At 43.5% G+C, this 23,847-nt stretch overlaps 1 protein-coding gene across 1 annotated transcript in view; it reads right to left on the bottom strand.

The window, feature by feature from the left end:
- LOC120063945 (parathyroid hormone 2 receptor-like) overlaps positions 1-15,330 on the bottom strand; it is a 124,804-nt gene extending 109,474 nt beyond the window's left edge. Inside the window, exon 1 of the mRNA XM_039014254.1 lies at positions 15,312-15,330. Within this exon, the coding sequence (XP_038870182.1) occupies positions 15,312-15,330 (19 nt within the window). The remainder of the gene's footprint in view (positions 1-15,311) is intronic.
- Between the last annotated feature and the right edge of the window lie 8,517 nt (positions 15,331-23,847).

Genomic DNA, 23,847 nt, shown 5'->3' with positions numbered 1-23,847 from the left:
AGGTCTACAGTGCGTCTCAGCCGGCCAGAGTCTGCCGTCTGCCCAGCGGCGCCTGAACTGCCCGTCTGCCCAACGCCGTCTGAACTGTCTGCCTGCCCAGCGCTGTCTGAACTGTCTGCCTGCCCAGCGCTGTCTGAACTGTCTGCCTGCCCAGCGCTGTCTGAGCTGCCTGCCTGCCCAGCGCTGTCTGAACTGTCTGCCTGCCCAGCGCTGTCTGTCTGTCCCGAGCCTTCAAAGCCGCCCGTCTGTACTGAGGCTTCAAAGCCGCCCGTCTGTCCTGAGCCTTCAGAGCCGTCCGCCAGACAGGAGCAGCTAGAGCCGTCCGCCAGACAGGAGCCGCTAGAGCCGTCCGCCAGACAGGATCAGCCAGAGCCTTCCGCCAGACAAGATCAGTCAGAGCCGTCCAGCCAGGACCAGCCAGAGCCGTCCAGCCAGGACAAGCCAGAGCCGTCCAGCCAGGACCAGCCAGAGCCGTCCAGCCATGAGCAGCCAGAGCCGACAGTCAGCCATGAGCAGCCAGAGCCGCCAGCCAGCCATGAGCAGCAAGAGCCGCCAGCCAGCCATGAGCAGCAAGAGCCGCCAGCCAGCCATGAGCAGCAAGAGCCGCCAGCCAGCCATGAGCAGCCAGAGCCGCGAGCCAGCCAGGATCCGTCAGAGCCAGCCAGCCAGGATCCGTCAGAGCCAGCCAGCCAGGATCCGTCAGAGCCAGCCAGCCAGGATCCGTCAGAGCCAGCCAGCCAGGATCCATCAGAGCCAGCCAGCCATGATCCGCCAGAGCCAGCCAGCCATGATCCGCCAGAGACAGCCAGCCAGGATCCGCCAGAGCCAGCCAGCCAGGATCCGCCAGAGCCAGCCAGCCAGGATCTGCCAGAGCCAGCCAGCCAGGATCCGCCAGCCAGCCAGGATCCGCCCCTCAGTCCGGAGCTGCCCCTCAGTCCGGAGCTGCCCCTCATTCCGGTGTTGCCCCTCATTCCGGTGTTGCCCCTCATTCCGGTGTTGCCCCTCAGTCCGGTGCTGCCCCTTAGTCCGGTGCTGCCCCTTAATCCAGTGGGGTTAATTTGGAGGGTGGCCATTGGGAGGAGGCCAAGGAAGCGGGGTTTGACTATGGTGGGGTGGGGACCACGACCAGCGCCAGAGCCGCCACCGTGGACAGACGCCCACCCAGACCCTCCCCTAGACTTTATGCTGGTGCGCCCGGAGTTCGCACCTTAAGGGGGGGGTTATGTCACGTTCCTGACCTGTTTTTCCTTTTTCTTGTATTTATTTAGTTGGTCAGGGTCGTGAGTTGGGGTGGGTTGTCGATGTGTTATTTTCTATGTTGGGATATTTGTGTTCGGCCGGGTATGATTCTCAATCAGAGACAGCTGTCAATCGTTGTCCCTGATTGAGAATCATACTTAGGCAGCCTGGGATTCACGTGTGTTTTGTGGGTGTTTGTATCTCGTGTCAGTGTTCGTACCACACAGGACTGTTTTCGGTTTTGTCACGTTTGTTGTTTTTGTATGTGTAAGTGTTCAGTTTACGTTCATTAAAATATGACCACTTTCCACTCTGCGTGTTGGTCCGATCCATGCTCCTCCTCGTCTGAGGAGGAGAACGACTTCGACAACCGTTACAGAGATGGCCATTGCAAAATGTTGATTTTGTGGTCAATTAATAATTTATTTGTGGAATTTGATGTGTGCTTGGGGTTATTGTCTTGCAGGAAGATTCCCTTGCAGCCAAGTTTGAGCTTCCTGTTAGAGGTAACCAGGTTTTGGGCAAAATGTCAGGTACTGGGTAAAGTTCATAATGTCGTTGACCTTAATAGGATCAGTGGTAGCAAAATAGCCCAGCAAAATCAAAGAACCGCCACCACATTTTACAGTAGGTACAGTGCACTTCTCTGCAGATCATCTCAAGCTCTGTCAGGTTTGATGGAGAGCATTGCCGCACAGCTATTTTCAGTTCTCTCCAGAGATATTAGATCGGGTTCAAGTCCGGGCTCTGGCTGGGCCACTCAAGGACATTCAGAGACTTGTCTCAAAGCCACTCCTGCGTTGTCTTGGCTGTGTGCTCGTTGTCCTGTTAGAAGGTGAACCTTCGGCCCAGTCTGAGGCATTGAACGCTCTGGAGCAGGTTTTCATCAAGGATCTCTCTGTACTTTGCTCCGTTCATCTTTCCCTTGATCCTGACTAGTATCCCATTCCCTGCCGCTAAAAAACATCCCCACAGCATGATGCTTCCACCACCATGCTTCACCGTAGGGATGGTGCCAGGTTTCCTCCAGACATGACACTTGGCATTCAGGCCAAAGAGTTCAATCTTGGTTTCATCTGACCAGAGAATCTTGTCTCTCATGGTCTGAGAGTCCTTTAAGTGCCTTTGGCAAACTCCAAGCGGCCTGTCATGTGCCTTTTACTGAGGAGTGGCTTCCGTCTGGCAACTTTACCATAAAGGCCTGATTGGTAGAGTGCTGCAGAGATGGTTGTCCTTCTGGAAGGTTCTCCTATCTCCACAGAGGAACTCTGGAGCTCTATCAGGGTGACCATCGGGTTCTCGTGGTCTTCCTGTCTGGGTTGGCTCCCCCCCTTGGGTTGTGCCGTGGCGGAGATCTTTGTGGGCTATACTCTGCCTTGTCTCAGGATGGTAGGTTGGTGGTTGGAGATATCCCTCTAGTGGTGTGGGGGCTGTGCTTTGGCAAAGTGGGTGGGGTTATATCCTGCCTGTTTGGCCCTTTCCGGAGGTATCATCGGATGGGGCCACAGTGCCTCTTGACCCCTCCTGTCTCAGCCTCCAGTATTTATGCTGCAGTAGTTTATGTGTCGGGGGGCTAGGGTCAGTCTGTTATATCTGGAGTATTTCTCCTGTCGTATCCAGTGTCCTGTGTGAAGGACTCTTATCCAGTGTCCTGTTTCTCTTTTTCTTTCTTTCTCTTTCTCGGAGGAGCCTCAGGACTACCTGGCATGATGACTCCTTGCTGTCCCCAGTCCACCTGGCCGTGCTGCTGCTCCAGTTTCAACTGTTCTGCCTGCGGCTATGGAACCCTGACCTGTTCTACCTGTGCTACCTGTGCTACCTGTCCCAGACCTGCTGTTTTCAACTCTCTAGAGACAACAGGAGCGGTAGAGATACTCTCAATGATCGGCTATGATAAGCCAACTGACATTTACTCCTGAGGTGCTGGCTTGTTGCACCCTCGACAACTACTGTGATTATTATTATTTGACTATGCTGGTCATTTATGAACATTTGAACATCTTGGCCATGTTCTGTTATAATCTCCACCCGGCACAGCCAGAAGAGGACTGGCCACCCCTCATAGCCTGGTTCCTCTCTAGGTTTCTTCCTAGGTTTTGGCCTTTCTAGGGAGTTTTTCCTAGCCACCGTGCTTCTACACCTGCATTGCTTGCTGTTTGGGGTTTTAGGCTGGGTTTCTGTACAGCACTTTGATATATCAGCTGATGTAAGAAGGGCTATATAAATAAATTGGATTTGATTTGATTTGATTCTTGGTCACCTCCCTGACCAAGGCCATTCTCCCCTAATTGCTCAGTTTGGCCAGGCGGCCAGCTCTAGGAAGAGTCTTAGTGCTTCCAAACTTCTTCCATTTAAGAATGATGGAGGCCATTGTGTTGTTGGGGATCTTCAATGCTGCAGAAATGTTTTGGTACAAGATCTGTGCCTCGACACAATCCTGTCTCTGAGCTCTACGGACAATACCTTCAATCTCATGGCTTGTTTTTTACTCTGACATGCACTGTCAACTGTGGGACCTTATATAGACAGGTGTGTGCCTTTCCAAATCATGTCCGATCAATTGAATTTACCACAGGTGGGCTACAATCAAGTTGTAGAAACATCTCAAGGATGATCAATGGAAACAGGATGCACCTGCCCTCAATTTTGAGTCTCATGTAAAGGGTTTTAATACTCATGTAAATAAGGTATTTCTGTTTTTATTTTTGTAATACATTTGCTAACATTTATAAAAACCTGTTTTCTCTTTGTCATTATGTGGTATTGTGTGTAGATTGATGATAACTTTTTTAAAGTCAATTTTAGAATAAGGCTGTAATGTAACAAAATGTGGAAAAAGGGAAGGGGTCTGACAACTTTCCGAATGCACTGTATGGGTTATTTACTGTGCATACTGTACATCATTCTTTCAGCGCCAAACCCACCACTGGTGTGCGTGGCCAAAGACTTCTATTTTCATGTCATCTGACCATAGCACCATTTCCAATCCAAGTGCCAACGCCGTTTAACAGACTCCAAGCGTTTACATTTGTTGGATGACATGAAAATAGTGCTCTGTTGTCAACAATTTATCCACACATTGCTGATCTGCTCACAGTGAACACGTGCTGATAATTGCAAATGAAACCTTCCATCTAAACAGACATTCTCTTGCATGTTACTAAATATTATTGATGTAGAATTTGATAGAAATTTGCATAATTGAAACTAATGGGCATACATGGAAAGCATAGAAATTCTGTAATACCCACAACGTGAAATTAGATTTGAAAATGACATAGCATAACGTTGCACGCCTGTTCCTTTTCCATCGTATGCTACAATTAATGCTTTGAGATGCCATTGGCAATTTTGTAGCAAAGGGCATTGAAAGTGTTATTGTATACGTTTATACCTCCATTCAAAGAGAAATTATATGCTGTGAGTTCTTAAATAGAATAATTTACAGTATTTAGCAGTGTAATAAAATTCAATAGCATCTAATATATAGATTGCTTTCGAAATGACACCCTATTCAAGAAGTCCTGGTCAAAAGAAGTGGACTATAAACGGAATAGGGTACCATCGGTGTACTGCTGTTTTCATCAACCACCGATAGTTCGTTATAGGTTCATTTGTGTTTCTGAAGGTTACAGGTTTAATTTGCTATGTGTGTTAGAAATGCTTCTGTACTCCGTAACTCCACACGTGTCCTCTACAAAGTCACTTTAATCATCCAAAGATTTTTGTACTTCTCTCCTCTTCATTGAGCTCAAGGCCATCCAAGATCGCTGTGTAAAGTGAACAAGCCCTAAGAAAATACTAAATGGATCAAGCATTAATGTATTGTTTTTTTGTAATTCGTATTTTTGTGTTTTGTATGAGAAATTTTAAACCCTCAATTTACACTGAACAAAAATATGAACGCAACATGTAAAGTGTTGGTACCATGTTTCATGAGCTGAAATAAAAGATCCCAGAAATGTTCCACATGCACAAAAAACTTATTTCTCTAAACTTTTGTGCACAAATTTGCTTACATCCCTGTTAGTGAGCATTTCTTCTTTGCCAAGATAATCCATCCATCTGACAGGTGTGGCACATTAATTCGATGATCATTACACAGGTGCACCTTGTGCTGAGGACAATAAAATATGTCTCAAGTTTTGAGACAAATGTTATCGATCTCAGAGAGAGACTCCTCTGTGACTGACTAGCATTGTCCCTGATTGCATCCCAAATGGCACCCTATTGCCTACATAGTGCACTACTTTTGACCAGGGCCCATAGGAAATAGGGTGCCATTTGGGATACATCCCTAGGTTACCTCTGTCATTGTGTTCTCTGGCTGGCAAGGGTTCTCTTTCGCCTAGCAACAATTAGACTGGCACAATTGCATGGTGCCTTGTTGACTCTTCATTCAAATGCAAGCTCCTTGGCACTTACAAAATGAGAATCCAATTATCGAAATAAACAGCCATCCTCCCTGCCGTCATCCCTTTTCATGGGTGGATTGGCCATCTGGCAGTTCTGTCAAATGACAGAAGGTCCGGGCCGTCTTTTATTTGGGTGGGATGGTTGAAATTTAAAAAAAATAATAATAACATGAATTATATATCTTTTTGAAATATGACACAGCCGGAGGCCCATGGACCAGTTATTTTTAATGGCTTTTGCGCTATTTCTCTGTTGTCATAATAATTTATATTGAGCATTTGGCTGACCAGTGGGTCCCCTGGTGTTCTGGCCCCAGTGATGCTAGGCTTAGCAGCAGTCTAGTGTAGTGGATGCAGGTAGAAAGCAGAGAGAGAGAGACATGCACTGGCATATGTACAGACAGTTTATTGATACTCTATTTGGGAAATCTTGTGTGATTGAAGTACTGCTACATTTTCGAGTGATTATGTTATTGATCCAGCTTCTCCTCTCTCTCTTGACTGGAACCCAGCCGGTGAGCCATGAACGAGACCATGACAACGACAGCTCTCGGACCATGATGGCATCCAGCCAAAGATGAATTCTGTCATGAATGTGGTGTGAGTGTGTTCCAGGGCCTGTCCTTGTGTTTTGTTCTGTCGTTTAATATTTTGTAAAGAGAATTGAAAACCTCCTGCCTGTATTTGTGGTTTTTGGGATTCTAAATAACCTTGGGTTTAGACAACAACATACTTGAATATTCTTTTAAAGCTATCCGGTTAGCAACAGTTTTCACATTTTCTAGATGTCCTTGGGGTTTGGAAGTCTTTCTAGCATTAAAGCTGCTAATGAGCTTTTAGTCCTCAAAGATGCAATAAATCAAACAGCTATAACCAAAGACTCAAAATGGCTGTCAATGATATGCTAAAATGTAGCACAACGTAGCATTTACATCCCTAAAACGAGCTCTAGCACATGGAGCTGAGAAACTGAAATATGTGACAAAGTATACAAAATTGAAAGATAAGCTCCTTACATTCAATGATGAAAAATAGTCCAGACACAAGTGACAAGTCTGTGAGCACATTACCATTTTGTATTACCTCGATTTCACGCCCGATTTTTTTGTTTAAACACATAGCAGTGTTTCTGTGCCATGCAAATCAAACATGTTGATTTGTGGAATACTCTAGTCTCTATTCTGTATTGTAGGCCCATTGGAAACATATGCTACAGAAGCCCTGATCCCTCCTGAGCTAAACACTAATATCCTGTGGAGAAAAGGACCCCAGGCAGATGCCATCTGTGCTGTTTCTAAAACGGACATGTTCTTCTTGGTTCTTTTGGCTCAAGCAGGCAGAAACAGATTTTACACGCTGATGCACTCTCACACACAACCACACTGAATGCACGCGCGATCGAATGGTTGGATGAGACGGTGTTAACCATGGTGCAACCCTCTGATGTTACTACTTTCATCTCCCCACCCAGCAGGTGACATGGTGTACTGTGCTGTCCCAGCCTCCACAGCCTCTATATCCTCCACAACCCAAACCCAACAGAACCCACCAGATAATTGCAGTGTTAAGCTTTGATCAGTCCCGCCTACAGTCGCCTGGGCAAACTGCTCTGTCACAGTTCTGTAATAAGTACTTCTCGCACATAGACTATGTTCCTATTTATCACGTTGGGGCTGCTTGGCTTTTACTAGTACAACTTTGCTTAAAACTGTAATTATGCACCAAATCTGTGCTCCAGCTTATTAGCTATCTAAAGGGAACTTTTATGTTTGTTTTGGTGTTTTCAAAGCCTGATTTCACAGCCTGTATAAACTCATAGATACAGCAGGAGTTCATATGTTAATTTTGGTAACACTTTACTTGACACCCAGTGTCATAACACATGTCATAACAAGTGACATAACTTGTCATAACCTGTCATAATGTGGTCATAACACTGTAATGGCCCATACATTTACACCTGTTGTGACATACAGTGTGTAATTTTATGGCAAACGTTTGGTAGGTGTTCATTTACCTGTCATGCTTTTTTTTATCAGTAGACCAGAAATACCCTGGGAACTGGTTAAAATCTTTGAGTCAGAGGTCTTGAATGAAAAATTTTTATCATGATTTTCCCAATGGGAAGTGATCACTGTCACTACTTCACTCTCCAGCCAAGATGCACGAATTGAGGAGTAAACTGAATGAAGTGAAACGGGAAAAATCTTGATGTAGATTAAATACCGAAACGTGTTGTTTTTACTTTGAACAATTAATGATCACTGTCCTCCAGGAGTTGATTTTCCCAAGGACATGGAAAGTGGTCAAATATTTTTTTTTTACTCCACCCCCCTCCTTGCCCCATCAGGTGTTGACAGTCTCTGGTCCAGTACTAGACAAAATCGAAATATGTGGTGCTTTTAATAACCATTTAATAACCTCCAGCTGGCCACATGTTTGAAAGGATAGTCTCTGAAAATGCATCTAACTCCACTAGGGGGAGTCCTTTAATCACCTCAAAACAGATTGTAGAGAATGATGCACTAACAGACTCACATACTTAATTTTCATTTCAAACATTTGAAATGTCTATGATGTACTAAGTGCTTTGCAAAAGATTGATGTTAAAACAATCCATAAGTGCTGATCCCTTTTTAATGCAGCTCTCTGCCCCACTTATTGCTGAACCATTGACCTATATTGATACGCCTGCTCCTGCGCCCTCTCCCTGGCGCTCGAAGGCGCCAGGTTCCCCAGCATTACGCACTCCTGCCACCATCATTACGCACACCTGCCTTCCCCCGACACGGGCATCAGCAGTTATTGGACTCACCTGGACTCAATCACCTGTGTCATTACCTCCCCTATATCTGTCTGTTCCCAAGCTCTGTTGCCAGCTTTAGAATACATTTTTTTATGTCGTTATGTTACCCGGTGCTGACGCTGGTCCTGTCCTGTTCAATGTCTGTGCTATATTAAATGTTGACTCCCCATACCTGCTTCTCACCTCCAGCGCCGGTCCTTACATGTGATGTTAACTCGACAATTGTTTCTGGCGTTATCCCTAAGATCTGGAAACTGGCACGTCCTCCCCCTACATAAAGGAGGAGATCCTTCTGACTTAGATAACTACCGTCCAATTTTCAAATGATCTTGCCTTTCCAAAGTTTTACAATTCCTGGACAACTTTTTTTAACTTCTCACTCTATTCTTAATGTGAACCAGTCCTGTTTTAGAGCTGGCACCTTTTCTGCTACTACACTTGTTTATAATGGTGTGTTAAATTGCTTAGATCCTAAAAAGCATTGTGCTGCCTTATTTAGAGACCTTTCCAAGACCTTCGATACTGTTGACCATGACATTCTCATTCAAAGGTTGACTGAAATAGGCCTGGATCAGACTTCTTGCAAGTGGTTTGAGAAGGATCTGTCAGACAGGACACAATGTGGGATTTCTGATGGTGTTAAGACTAGTTTCCTGGATATTACAAAAGGTGTACTGCAGGGGTCGGTACTGGGACCTGTTTTCTTTACTATTTACATAAATAATATTGGTCTATCTGTTAAAACTTGTAATTTTCATCTGCATGCAGACGATACTTTTACGTATGCCATTAACCCAACTATACCAGGTGTTAGAGCTGAAATCTGATTTTGTTGCCTTACAGAAAGCCACGGTTGATTTAAAACTTGTACTTAATGTGGCCAAGACTAAATACATGTTGTTCTCTAAATCTTGCAAAAATGTTTCCTATGGACTACATATTTATTCATTGAATTGTTGTCCCATCGATCAGGTTCCCACCTATACATTTCTGGGCATTTGGATTGACAAGGATTTAACGTTTTAAAAACATACTGATGAACTAGTTAAAAAGCAAATATGTTTTTTTTTAAATAGATCTTGCCTCTCTCTAAATAACGGGAAGCAGATTGTACAGTCAACTTTCCTGCCAGTTCAAGACTATGGTAACACCATTTACAGTTGAAGTCGGAAGTTTACATACACCTTAGCCAAATACATATAAACTCAGTTTTTCACAATTCCTGACATTTAATCTAATTTAATCTGACGATCGTCGTAATGATGAGACCAAGGCGCAGCGTGAGTAGAGTTCCACATAATTTTAATCAACTGAAACTCACCGAACAAAACAACCAAAGGAAACATGCCGCTACATGTGTGAACTCAGGCAACTCAATGTAGACCAGATCCCACAACACAAACGAGGAAAATGGCTACCTAAATATGATCCCCAATCAGAGACAACGATAAACAGCTGTCTCTGATTGGGAACCATATCAGGCCAACATAGACATACAAAACCCCTAGACATACAATAACCCTAGACATACAAAAACCCTAGACATACAAAACTAGCGTACCCACCCTAGTCAGACCCTGACCTAACCAAAATATATAGAAAAACAGAGATATCTAAAGTCAGGGCATGACATAATCCTAGTAAAAATTCCCTGTCTTAGGTCAGTTAGGATCACCACTTTATTTTAAGAATGTGAAATGTCAGAATAATAGCAGAGAGAATTATTTATTTCAGCATTTATTTATTTCATCACATTCCCAGTGGGTCAGAAGTTTACATACACTCAATTAGTATTTGGTAGCATTGCCTTTTAATTGTTTAACTTGGGTCAAACGTTTCGGGTAGCTTTCCACAAGCTTCCCCCAATACGTTGGGTGAATTTTGACTCATTCCTCCTGACAGAGCTGGTGTAACTGAATCGGGTTTGTAGGCCTCCTTGCCTGCACATGCTTTTTCAGTTCTGCCCACAAATGTTCTATATGATTGAGGTCAGGGCTTTGTGATAGCCACTCCAATACCTTGACTTTGATGTCCTTAAGCCATTTTGCCACAACTTTGGAAGTATGCTTGGGGTCATTGTCCATTTGGAAGAACCATCTGTGACCAAGCTTTAACTTCCCGACTGATGTCTTGAGATGTTGCTTCAATATATCCACATAATTTTCAGTCCTCACGATGCCATCTATTTTGTGAAGTGCACCAGTCCCTCCTGCAGCAAAGCACCCCCTCAACATGACGCTGCCACCCCCGTGTTTCACGGTTGGGATGGTGTTCTTCGGCTTGCAAGCCTCCCCCTTTTTCCTCCAAACATAACGATGGCCATTATGGCCAAACAGTTCTATTTTTGTTTCATCAGACAAGAGGACATTTCTCCAAAAAGTACGATCTTTGTCCCCATGTGCAGTTGCAAATCGTAGTCTGGCTTTTTTATTGCGGTTTTGGAGGAGTTGCTTCTTCCTTGCTGAGCGGCCTTTCAGGTTATGTCGATATAGGACTTGTTTCACTGTGGATATAGATACTTTTGTATCTGTTTCCTCCGGCATCTTCACAAGGTCCTTTGCTGTTGTTCTCGGATTGATTTGTACTTTCCGCACCAAAGTACGTTCATCTCTAGGAGACAGAACGCATCTCCTTCCTGAGCGGTATGACTGCTGCGTGGTCACATGGTGTTGATACTTGCGTACTATTGTTTGTACAGATGAACGTGGTACCTTCAGGCATTTGGAAATTGCTCCCAAGGATGAAACAGACTTGTGGAGGTCTACAATTATTTTTCTGAGGGCTTGGCTGATTTCTTTAGATTTTCCCATGATGTCAAGCAAAGAGGCACTGAGTTTGAAGGTAGGCCTTGAAATACATCCACAGGTACACCTCCAATTGACTCAAATTATTTCAATTAGCCTATCAGAAGCTTCTAAAGCCATGACATTTAAAGGCACAGTCAACTTCTAAGTCTATGTAAACTTCGGACCCACTGGAATTGTGATACAGTGAATTAGAAGTGAAATAATCTGTCTGTAAACAATTGTTGGAAAAATTACTTGTGTCATCCACAAAGTAGATGTCCTAACCGACTTGCCAAAACTATAGTTTGTTAACAAGAAATTTGTGGAGTGGTTGAAAACGAGTTTTAATGACTCCAACCTAAGTGTATGTAAACTTCCAACTTCAACTGTACCTGAATGTAGCAGCCACTACACTTAAACGTTTGGATGCCGTCTACCATAGGGCCCTTCGTTTTATCACAGGTGACAGTTTTAATACTCATTACTGCATCCTGTATCAAAAGGTTGGCTCGTCCTCATTAATCCTTAAGAGTCTATTGATGCACCCGTGAGTCAATCTAAGAAACATAATAAAAAAGTCCCCATCAAAATCCGTCAGTTTATGTTTTTGCATGGGCTGCGTCTCAATCCAATCAATGTCGGCCCTCCGCATCGGCGGTGGAATGTGGCCGAGCTACAGCTGTGTTTGTCAGACCGTGAGACATCCCGAAAATTGGTCTTCTCACGAAAACGTCTGTAGGTTCCAAGTTTGGCCTACAAAACTGGCTCGCTGTTTTACTCTACGACCCCTACAAGTGTCATGGGACTCATCTGAAGTCAGTAATGCTGATGTGTCAACTTCTGTCTGTAGCGTCCGAACCATTTGAGCCACATGCGGTTGGTGGCACCTTAAATGGGACGGGCTTGTGGTAATGACTGGAGCGCAATTAGTGGAATGGTATCAAATACATCAAACACACGGTTATGAGCCATTCTCCCCTCAGCAGCCTCCTGTGGTTTGAGCTACAAACTAATATGACACCACCATGAAAAGGGGAGACTCTCACGAACACAATGGTGTTCTCCCATGAGACTCGTCTGACGGTAACAAATACAAACAAATGGAAGTACGGAGCTAGTTTTGTTCCAGCAAAACTAGGGGGTTAAATATGTGTACAAAAGATACTTGTATAAGACAGACACTTCAAAAACTTATTCCTTATGATTTATTTTTGGACTGTCTTTTTTTGCCATTTATCATTGTGTTATTCAATGCGTTTGTATGAGCTATAGTAGTAAAGGCCAAATTCAATATTTATCAAATAATTTGTAAATATTTTTTGATACCTAAAGGGGTCCTGAAATGTTAAATCAAGTAGTATGACCATCTTAAAACAATTCAATATATTAGTGGTTGACTCAACCACACGCCAACAGTCAACAAGGAGAGGATCTCTACAAGGAATGACAATTCATTTGATACCCATTTTGACATGCATTCGACACTACAGAAGGTTGACTGAGTGTGACATCAGCCCTGAGGGTGTGACTTGAGAGCCACAGTGTGTTTGATTTGCAAAGTGCAGCTTAGCCTGAATTACTGAATTGCCGTAGAGTCCTTACAACATGTGATAAGAAGTCAGTTTTGATAAACTGCAAGCTGTTAATCTCTAGCTGAGGTATGGATATCCTGCACTTCAGGCACCTGCTCAACGTTCACCTCAACTGCCTCCCATCCCTGTCTAAGCCCCTGGGTCTATCATTGAAGAGGAAGCTTAGACCCACAGAACATTAGCTATTTGTAATTCATATTGTGTTTTACTTTTTTTTTCACCTTTATTTAACCAGGATGGCCAGTTGAGATAAAGTTCTCATTTACAACTGCGATCTGGCCAAGATAAAGCAAAGCAGTGCGACAAAAACAAGGAGGTAAGGCAATAAATAGGCCATAGTGGCGAAGTAATTACAATTTAGCAATTAACACTGGAGTGATAGATGTGCAGATGAGGATGTGCATGTAGAAATACTGGTGTGCAAAAGAGCAGAAAAACTAAATCAAATATGGAGATGAGGTAGGAAGTTGGTTGGATGGGCTATTTAAAGATGGGCTGTGTACAGCTGCAGCGACTGGTAAGCTGCTCTGACAGCCGATGCTTAAAGTTAGTGAAAGAGATATAAGTTTGCAACTTCAGTGATGTTTTCAATTCGTTCCAGTCATTGGCAGCAGAGAACTGGAAGGAAAGGTGGCCAAAGTAAGTGTTGGCTTTGGGGATGACCAGTGAAATATACCTGCTGGAGCACGTGATACGGGTGGGTGTTGCTTTGGTGACCAGTGAGCTGAGATAAGGCAGAGCTTTACCTAGCAAAGACTTATAGATAACCTAGAGCCAGTGGGTTTGGCGACAAATATGTAGTGAGGACCAGCCAACGAGAGCATACAGGTCGCAATGGTTGGTAGAATATGGGGCTTTGGTGACAAAACGGATGGCACTGTGATATCCAATTTGCTGAGTAGAGTGTTGGCGGCTATTTTGTAAATGACATCGCCGAAGTCGAGGATCGGCAGGATAGTCAGTGTTTCAGGAAGCGATAAGTAAACACACAGGTCTGAACATGATGTTCCAGCACAGTGTGCCATAGAATTTTGACAAGGTCTCTGGTCATAAGCGATGCCCTATAGGGAGCAATACCAGACACACACAGTCAACCAGACACACACAGCTAAACTTTCCGTCAGACCAAAAGTCCCATCTGGAGGATAGCTAACACCTGGATAATGGAAAACAAAATCTTACAATTGTCATAAGAATGATTCTATGGTATGTGTCACCTTGGAATCCCTTTTATGCCTTGTGTAATCTTCTTGTCCCTTCTAGGATAAACTGTAACACCTATGTTTTCCAGCAGCCTGTTTGTCTAGACCAAGGGATGGGCAACTCCAGTCCTCGGGGCCTGATTGGTGCCACAGTTTTGCCCCAGCCCCAGCTAACACACCTGACTCCAATAATCACCTAATCATGATCTTCAGTTAAGAATGCAATTCCAGTTTTTTTTTAAAGTGTGACACCAATCATGCCCTTGAGGCCTTGAGTTGTCCACCCCTGGTCTGGACTAATGTCACACACCAAAGGCATTACAATGAACATAAAGAATACGTGATTGTCAGTTTGTTATTTTCTTATAATACTGTCTGGGATGCGGAGGGAACTAGCTACAGTATCAGCCGTGCTGCCATTTGTCTCCTACGTACACATATATTTATTTGTTTAGAGGAAGATACCAAAGTTAGTCGAGAAAATGCAGAAAATAATTGCTGAAAAAAAGAGAGGTTGGGAGACATCAAAGGAAGAAATCTCTGCCTGAAGAAAAGGTTTTCCTCCCACGAACATGCAAACACACACACACGTGCGCGCACACACACACACACACACACACACACACACACACACACACACACACACACACACACAGACACACAGACACACACACAGACACACACAGACACACAGACACAGACACACACACACACACACACACACACACACACACACACACACACACACACACACACACACACACACACACACACAGACACACACTGTGAAGCAGTACAGGTCGCAGATGTCACCTTGACCCTCTTCCAGTCCTTCACCAAACTTATCATTGATATCTAGGTGCAATCAGGTACTCTTTCCCTCTTTGATGTGGTTGCACTGATGTCAGGATGCAGCCAGTACCATAAACATCAACAGGGCAAGAAGGTTCCCACTCTCTACCTAAACAAGGAAAAAGGTTTTCCACCCATAAACATGCAAAAACAATCACACACACACACACACGCACGCACGCCCCCCCCCCCCCCCCCCCCCCCCCCCACACACACACACTTAAAGTTGCACAGGCGGAACACATCATGGAGACATCTGAGTCTGTGAGAAGATTGAAGCCTTCATCAAACCATATCTTAAATCTTTCATTTTATTCTCTCCAGGTGGTCTCTTCCACTTTGATGGGATTGCACTGACCTAAAGACGCAGCCCTCATTGTCAGAGTTCCTCCATCACATGGCCACAGCACTGCACTCACCTAGGGAGCCCGAGCCCATGTCGAGTGGTTCTTGAATTTGGGAGATGGAACATTGTGAAGGGGGGTTTGGTGGAAGCAGCATGCGCTGTCTCTCTGGGGTTCTATGCAATAATGATTACTGGAGATATTTTTACCACAGCAGTTTTCCATCTGAATGAACTGTATTACCTTGGTTGATTTATGTCATGTAGTCTTGACATGACAAGACATGAATGTAGTCAATGCCACTGGGACAGTATTCATCCCCACTGACAGAAGGTAGATGGGGTCTGAAAGGACCATGTTGAAAAGGAAACCTTGAGGTGGGTGGAGGAGAATTTCACGGAATATGTTAAATACTTTAACAATTTTAATAATTTTTTAAACCTGTATTAAATCAGGTAAGAGAGCACAGAACATGTTTATATTTAAAATGACAGCCTGACATCCATGACTGGGTGAGCAGAGTAATTTTAACAATATACACAGTATCATATTTTATCATACTTTCAGTAGTTTGTTCTCTTGTGGAGCAGCCGACAGTTTGCAACAGTCTGGTGCGTCCTGTATCACTACAATCCTAACTTTTGTGTGTATTTGGCTTGTGTATTTGGCTTGCACAATCTATCCAACGCTGTGAAAGGAAATCAGAGACAAATCAGGGATTCTATTCTATTATTCTATTCCAGTATGTCTCCTCTCCTCTCTCCTCCCCTCCTCTACCCTCCTCTCCTCTCTTCTCCCCTGCTCTACCCTCCTCTCCTCTCCTCTCTTCTCCCCTCCCCTCCCCTACTCTCCTCTCCTCTCCTCTCCTCTCCTCTCCTCTCCTCTCCTCTCCTCTCCTCTCCTCTCCTCTCCTCTCCTCTCCTCTCTATTCTATTCCTCTATTCCAGTATGTCTCCTCTCCTCTCTATTCTATTCCTCTATTCCAGTATGTCTCCTCTCCTCTCCTCTCTCCTCCCCACCTCTCCTCTTCTCTCCTCTCCTCTCTATTCTTCTATTCCAGTATGTCTCCTCTCCTCTCTTCTCCCCTACCCTCCCCTCCTCTCCTCTCCTCTCTATTCTATTGCTCTATTCCAGTATGTCTCCTCTCCTCTCCTCTCTATTCTATTCCTCTATTCCAGTATGTCTCCTCTCCTCTCCTCTCCTTTCCTCTCCTCTCCTCTCCTCTCCTCTCCTCTCCTCTCCTCTCCTCTCCTCTCCTCTCCTCTCCTCTCCTCTTCTCTCTATTATATTCCTCTATTCCAGTATGTCTCCTCTCCTCTCCTCTCTCTCCTCTCCTCTCCTCTCCTCTCCTCTCCTCTCCTCTCCTCTCCTCTCCTCTCCTCTCCTCTCCTCTCCTCTCCTCTCCTCTCCTCTCCTCTCTATTCTATTCCTCTATTCCAGTATGTCTCCTCTCCTCTCCTCTCTATTCTATTCCTCTATTCCAGTATGTCTCCTCTCCTCTCCCCTCTTCTCCTCTCTATTCTGGCATGTCTCCCCTCCCCTCCCCTCCCCTCCCCTCCCCTCCCCTCCCCTCCCCTTTCCTCTCCTCTCCTCTCCTCTCCTCTCCTCTCCTCTCCTCCCCTCTCCTCTCCTCTCCTCTCCTCTCCTCTCCTCTCCTCTCCTCTCCTCTCCTCTCCTCTCCTCTCCTCTCCTCTCCTCTCTATTCTATTCCTCTATTCCAGTATGTCTCCTCTCCTCTCCTCTCTATTCTATTCCTCTATTCCAGTATGTCTCCTCTCCTCTCCCCTCTTCTCCTCTCTATTCTTCTATTCTGGCATGTCGCCCCTCCCCTCTCCTCTCCTCTCCTCCCCTCCACACCCCTCTCCTGTCTCCCCTCCCCTCTTCTCTCATCTCCTCCTCTCCTCTCGTCTCTTCCCCTCTCCTCTCCTCTCCTCTCCTCTCACCTCTCCTCTCATCTCTACCCTCCCCTCCTCTTTGATAATGGCAGACACTGCTCTCCGAGGGTAATCTGGATAAGAACTTCTGGAAAATGTCATATGCACTTGTATATGTGTGAAATAGGACAAATATATCAAATCAAATCAAGTCAAATCAAAGTTTATTTGTCACGTGCTCCGAATACAACAGGTGTAGGTAGACCTTACAGTGAAATGCTTACTTACAGGCTCTAACCAATAGTGCAAAAAATGATTAGGTGAACAATAGGTAGAAAAAGAAATAAAACAACAGTAAAAAGACAGGCTTTAATACAGTAGCGAGGCTATAAAAGTAGCGAGGCTACATACAGACACCGGTTAGTCAGGCTGATTGAGGTAGTATGTACATGTAGATATGGTTAAAGTGACTATGCATATATGATGAACCGAGAGTAGCAGTAGCGTAAAATAGGTGTTGGCGGGTGGTGGGTGGGACACACTGCAGATAGCCCAGTTAGCCAATGTGCGGGAGCACTGGCATCCACCAAATGTGTATTCTTCTCTCTTCAATCTCTTTCTCTCCAATGTATTTTGTTTCCCTCCCTGTTCCTTGTGTGTTTTCTCCTCTCCTGAGCTACAGAGGTCTGAGGTCAGATGTGCTGCATGCTGTTCAAACTCAGGGCATGAAGCCACCCCCCCAGAGCCAAACAGGAAGTGTTGTTGTTGTATTTTTTAACAGTTCCTGGAAAGGACTGTCACATTGCTATAAAATAAGTACTATGACATACCATGCCCGGGATTACGCTGACATACTCCAGATGCAATTAGGGCCTTCAAAGGATGGAGATGGGGCTGAGAGGGAGTGGGCACAGAAATCACAGGGAAAACAAGATGAGCCGCAGGACATAGCTGTCAGGCAGGAAACATTTTATTTAAGTGCTCTGAATGTGAATCAGGGCAAATTTTTTACGAATAGAGGAGGGGGCATTCGTGTGGCTTTGTCAAGCATAGGTATGGCGGTAGACAAATGGTTTCTGTAAGAAAGTAATTTGCAAACAGTCCAATGGGTTTTAATGACTGTTCTTAGATATAAAACATGTGATCACTTTGATAAAGTCTGTTGAAATAATGAGGGAACATTGTTTCCCTTTTCTTCTTTCTCTTTTTTTGTACGAGTCAGAGATTCAAGGTGTTTTTGTTCATTCATTTAGGAAGGCAAGCCATAATACACTAAGAGTTAGGAAAAATCTTTGATATGGGTAGTCAAAAGTAACATAACTCATTCTGCTTCATTCTTGATGTGTCTTTGCACTTTATCCAACTTTAAGTATTATTAATAAGCTAAACTCTGAACAAAGTTTTAATGGGTGTTTGTTTTACAGGTTTTTAACCATATGGCAAGAATCATTGGTTTCCATGAGAACGCTGTATCAACAGTGTGTGACGATGTGTTAGTTGAGAAGCCGAGTCATCCCATCGTATCTGCGGTTCGGGTTTTAATGTAATGGAGAGCAGCAATTAAGCCAGAGCCCAGCAATGCCACTGTATTGTGTCTTCTTGTGAATAATTGGGTCTGGGGGGATAGATGGTGTTGCGTGGTTGTTTTTGATTGTAAATTATCCCTCTCTTGTGCCAAAGCAAGGCAAACAATATTCATTTTGACCCTGCAGCTGCACAATTTAGGCCTATGTTAACAAACTGTGCTGAAATACGCAATGTTTTATGTGTACTGTAAGTTACTCTGGATAAGAGCTTCTGGTAAAATGTCAAATGTAAATGGCAAATGGTTACTTAATACAATAAGTTGTGGGTGTTAAGCTTGGTCTTCTGCAAGTCTGAGCAAGCGTTTTTCTGACACACGAGAAGAGTCCCTGAAAGCTACTGTCATCAAGCATTCAAAGGCATCTGGCGCATGTGTAGGAGCTCTGACAAAGAATGTCACAATGACTATGGAAGAAGGGATTTGTTACAGTTTTACTACAGGATCTTGACTGACATCTTAATATAAACTGTACTCTACAAGTTGCAAAGCACAGTGCCATTTACGTTCTAAAATAAAATACGTGAGTTGAAACATTTACCACAGTCGTCTGACTTACCTTGGGAATAAATATTTTGGAAGGAAGTATGTCTTTCCCCACTGAAGTGTCTTCTGGGTAATAATAATAAGCAGATAATTGGTTTGACTGAAAGGTCAAGGAGAACTGAAAGGTCAAGGAGAATGAAGTGGCACAAGACAATCTCCTCAACCCAAATCATTTCACTCAAGATGGCGAGAGAAACTCCCTGAAAAATGTTAGGGGACGAGGTAATTAATAATTGTTATGATTTTTATGAATAATGACTAAATGATGTATACATTTAACATAGAACTATAACTAACAGAATTCTACCCTGTCACTGTATGATTGTATGAAATGTATTAGAATCATAAATCTAAATCTGATGTGTATAGTTTTAGTCAGAATTAGAACAAGGACTTTTTGTTCCTTTTTAGTATGCAAGCAGGGTGCAAGTGTGAAACAAATGATAAGAGGAGCTATCGACAGACAAGCTGTACTACTGTGTTCCTTACAGGACATTCTGTCCCCACCCAGGGAGGGGAGAGACCTTGGGCTTGTAGTAGATTGTATAACAGGTGGCAGACAATGTAAGAGAAGGAGAAGACTTGTGAACTATATTGTCATTGTTTCTGAGAGGAGGAGGGACATTTATGATGAAATGTGAGGAATATAGACCAATGTACAGGAAATGATAAGCAGAGCTCTCGTAAATAAACACGCTGACTATTGTAGACTGGCCTCTGTCTGTTTCATTTCAATAAGAACCTTACAAATTCTTAGTAACAGACAGAGTAGTTTAATTGAAGTTCAGTTTATGAACATTGAGAACATAATTCTCATGACAATAATATGAAGAAGGTAATGAAATTTGAACTGGAGAATGAAGTTGCATTCATCAACCTAGTGACATAAGCAGGCAGAGACTACTGTTTTTGTGAAATGAAAAGTGTTAAGAAGGAACCAAATACAGTAGAAGTTTTCAACCACTCCACAAATTTCTTGTTAACAAACTATAGTTTTGGCAAGTCGGTTAGGACATCTACTTTGTGGATGACACAAGTAATTTTTCCAACAATTGTTTACAGACAGATTATTTCACTTATAATTCACTTTATCACAATTCCAGTGGGTCAGAAAATGTAAGAAATTTTGACTGTGCCTTTAAACAGCTTGGAAAATTCCAGAAAATGATGTCATGGCTTTAGAAGCATCTGATAGGCTAATTGCCATTATTTGAGTCAATTGGAGGTGTACCTGTGGATGTATTTAAAGGCCTACCTTCAAGCTCAGTGCCTCTTTGCTTGACATCATGGGAAAATCAAAACAAATCAGCCAAGACCTCAGAAAAAGATTTGTAGACCTCCACAAGTCTGGTTCATCCTTGGGAGCAATTTCCAAATGCCTGAAGGTACCACATTCATCTGTACAAACAATAGTACACAAGTTGTGGTGGCATATTTACCAAATGAGGAGAGTTACAAACTTCACACACCAGTCAGAGTTACACTTAAACTACATATTTAATAATAAGAGCTTTGCAATAGCCTTTTGACTTTCAATGATGCGCCATCTCTAATGAACCATTGAAAGTGTCAACAGAAAAGTACAAAGATCTTTTATAGCCAAGATATACCCCTCTCAACTTACATGACGAACCACAGATCTTAGGAACTGTTCACAAAGAAAGACTTTTACTTGAGATAGAGGAGTATCCCATAGCCAGATAGCATTCGCTATAAATAATCGTTCAGTTTGGTCCCTAAGACGAGGTTCTAATCTCATTCCTGGTACTTCATAACACAGAACCATTACCTCATCCAATGGCATAACAAATGTGAACTCTAGATACTCCCATCTCAAGTAAACCCCCTCTTGACCCCACTCCTGGACAAGCTCACTGAAGGGAGTGAACCTCTAGGTCATACACTATCCCAGGATAAGTACAACATCAGAGAGGACATATAATGGTTCCAGACACTGCCATAATCCTCCCCCAATGCCAAAGGAGGGAGTGACTTGCGCACAGACATTGTGGAGACAAGTAATTGGTTCTCCATTGATCACGCCATCCCTTCACATGGTTTAACAGATACATTCACATATGAAGACAATGTTCCATCCTGTGTTCTTCCCTTTCTGATATTCTGCATAGCACCAGAGACATGTAAAAGACAAGCCTTACCTCTCCCCTCTCTGGGCCCCAAGTGACTGAGCCCCAGCTGAGGGAAGAAATGCAACTGCCAACACTAGAGTCTATTAGAAATACATTCTAATAAAAAATATATCACATCAGAATATTATGCAGATGTGACATCTTCATTACTTATGTTATCCAACTTATTCTGATTCATCCACCACAAAGTATAAACACATGGGACCATGCAGCCGTCATTCCGCTCAGGAAGGAGACGTGTTCTGTCTCCTAGAGATGAACGTACTTTGGGGCGAAAAGTGCAAATCAATCCCAGAACAACAGCGAAGGACCTTGTGAAGATGCTGGAGGAAACAGGTACAAAGGCATCTGTATCCACAGTAACATGAGTCCTATATCGACATAACCTGAAAGGCCGCTCAGCAAGGAAGAAGCCACTGCTCCAAAACCGCCATAAAAAAGCCAGACCACGGTTTGCAACTGCACATGGGGATAAAGATCGTACTTTTTGGAGAAATGTCCTCTGGTCTGATGAAACAAAAATAGAACTGTTTGACCATAATGGCCATCCTTATGTTTGGAGGAAAAGAGGGAGGCTTGCAAGCTGAAGAACACCATCCCAACCGTGAAGCACGGGGCTGGCAGCGTCATGTTGTGGGGGTGCTTTGCTGCAGGAGGGTCTGGTGCACTTCACAAATAGATGGCATCATGAGGACGGAAAATTATGTGGATATATCGAAGCAACATCTCAAGACATCAGTCAGGAAGTTAAAGCTTGGTCGCAAATGGGTCTTCCAAATGGACAATGACCCCAAGCATACTTCCAAAGTTGTGGCAAAATGGCTTAAGGACACAAAGTCAAGGTATTGGAGTGGCCATCACAAAGCCCTGACCTCAATCCTATAGAAAACGTGTGGGCAGAACTGAAAAAGCGTGTGAGAGCAAGGAGGCCTACAAACCTGATTCAGTTAACTTCTGTAAACCTCTGACCTACTGGGAATGTGATGAAAGAAATAAAAGCTGAAATAAATCGTTCTCTCTACTATTATTCTGACATTTCACATTCTTAAAATAAAGTGGTGATCCTAACTGACCTAAAACAGGGACTTTTTTACTAGGATTAAATGTCAGGAATTGTGAAAAACTGAGTTTAAATGTAGTTGGCTATGGTGTATGTAAACTTACGACTTCAACTGTACATGATAAAGTAATAGGATAGGACAGACTGAACGATTACATTTTCCTAAGAGCAGACATTTCGGTAATGAACAATCTATCTTCACAATACTAAGTAGGTATACTATACTATACAATTAATTATCACTGTTATCACTTTATTACATGTCACATCATATTAATGGTTTTATAATCAGATAAAGAAGGGCGATATGTGGACCATGCTTAGCAAAATTCTGTGAAGATTTTGTGCCTCAATGTGTTCTCATCTGTACATCCAAAAGTAACAGCTAAAAGCTCATGACAGTAGTTATACTATCCTTTCTGACATTCCAAAGAAATTAGATATCAAAGTACCAAGGCATCAATCTTTGACTTCTGACTGTCCTCTAGTGGAAACTTTAAACAAAGTATACAAATATATATTTTACGTACAACTGTATTACATGAGTATAATGAGCTGTGTTGCTTATGACGTTACCGTCCTGCTTCGAACAAACTGTGTGCTGGCCTATGCTGTCACCTAGTGTTTTGAAGTTGGAAACACCAAACATATTTTTATAACTCTAACTCCGTGAGCACACCGACAGTGATTTGCTTTCTGGTACATCAGAAGTACATTCATTTCCAATGGAACGCTGCGTTTGCTTTGCAGCATTGCAGTTGCAGAGGCAGTAGCAGTGCGTTCTGTGTGGTACATACGTTGGATCTATCAAACATAGGCATCAAACTGTATGCCTAGAAGGTTTGACAGAAATGTGAGCAGAAGATGAATGTTGAACTTTTGTTGCATACATATCCAGATGATGCTGCTTACCATTTTGCGCAAAGACGCAATGTGTAAGCTAGGCGTAATGCTGTACGCCCATCAAATGCACTAGAGGTTTGCCTTACGTCGTTTTTTGCAGATGACTAGTTCGCATTTTCCATACCTGATGCACATGTGCTTCACTAGGCTGCAGAAAGGTTTGCAGCATAGAGATGGTTATGTTCGATGTCTCTGGGTCCCATGTGGTATTCGACCAAAGCACCGATTGCTACCAGGACCTCCATGCTAAAAAATGCGGCATGGAAACACACTGCCAATAGGATTGGATTACCTGGTCAGTTGAAAGTGGAAGCTAGGTGCTGGCAGTTTCTTAGTTAAGCTATCTAGCAAAGTGTTTAGCTTTGTAGATAGATTGCTAGCTAACTGGCTAGACTGATGAACTTCCGTTTGTACCACCGCAGTAGTTGAACACAGAACGCACCGCAGCCTAGTGTGGCATACCCAACACAGTGTTGCTGACTTGTCCATTGACAGT

The sequence above is a fragment of the Salvelinus namaycush genome, chromosome 19 (genome assembly GCF_016432855.1).
Source record: "Salvelinus namaycush isolate Seneca chromosome 19, SaNama_1.0, whole genome shotgun sequence".
In the NCBI taxonomy this organism is placed as follows: domain Eukaryota; kingdom Metazoa; phylum Chordata; class Actinopteri; order Salmoniformes; family Salmonidae; genus Salvelinus; species Salvelinus namaycush.
This window is presented reverse-complemented; position numbering and strand designations above follow the sequence as displayed.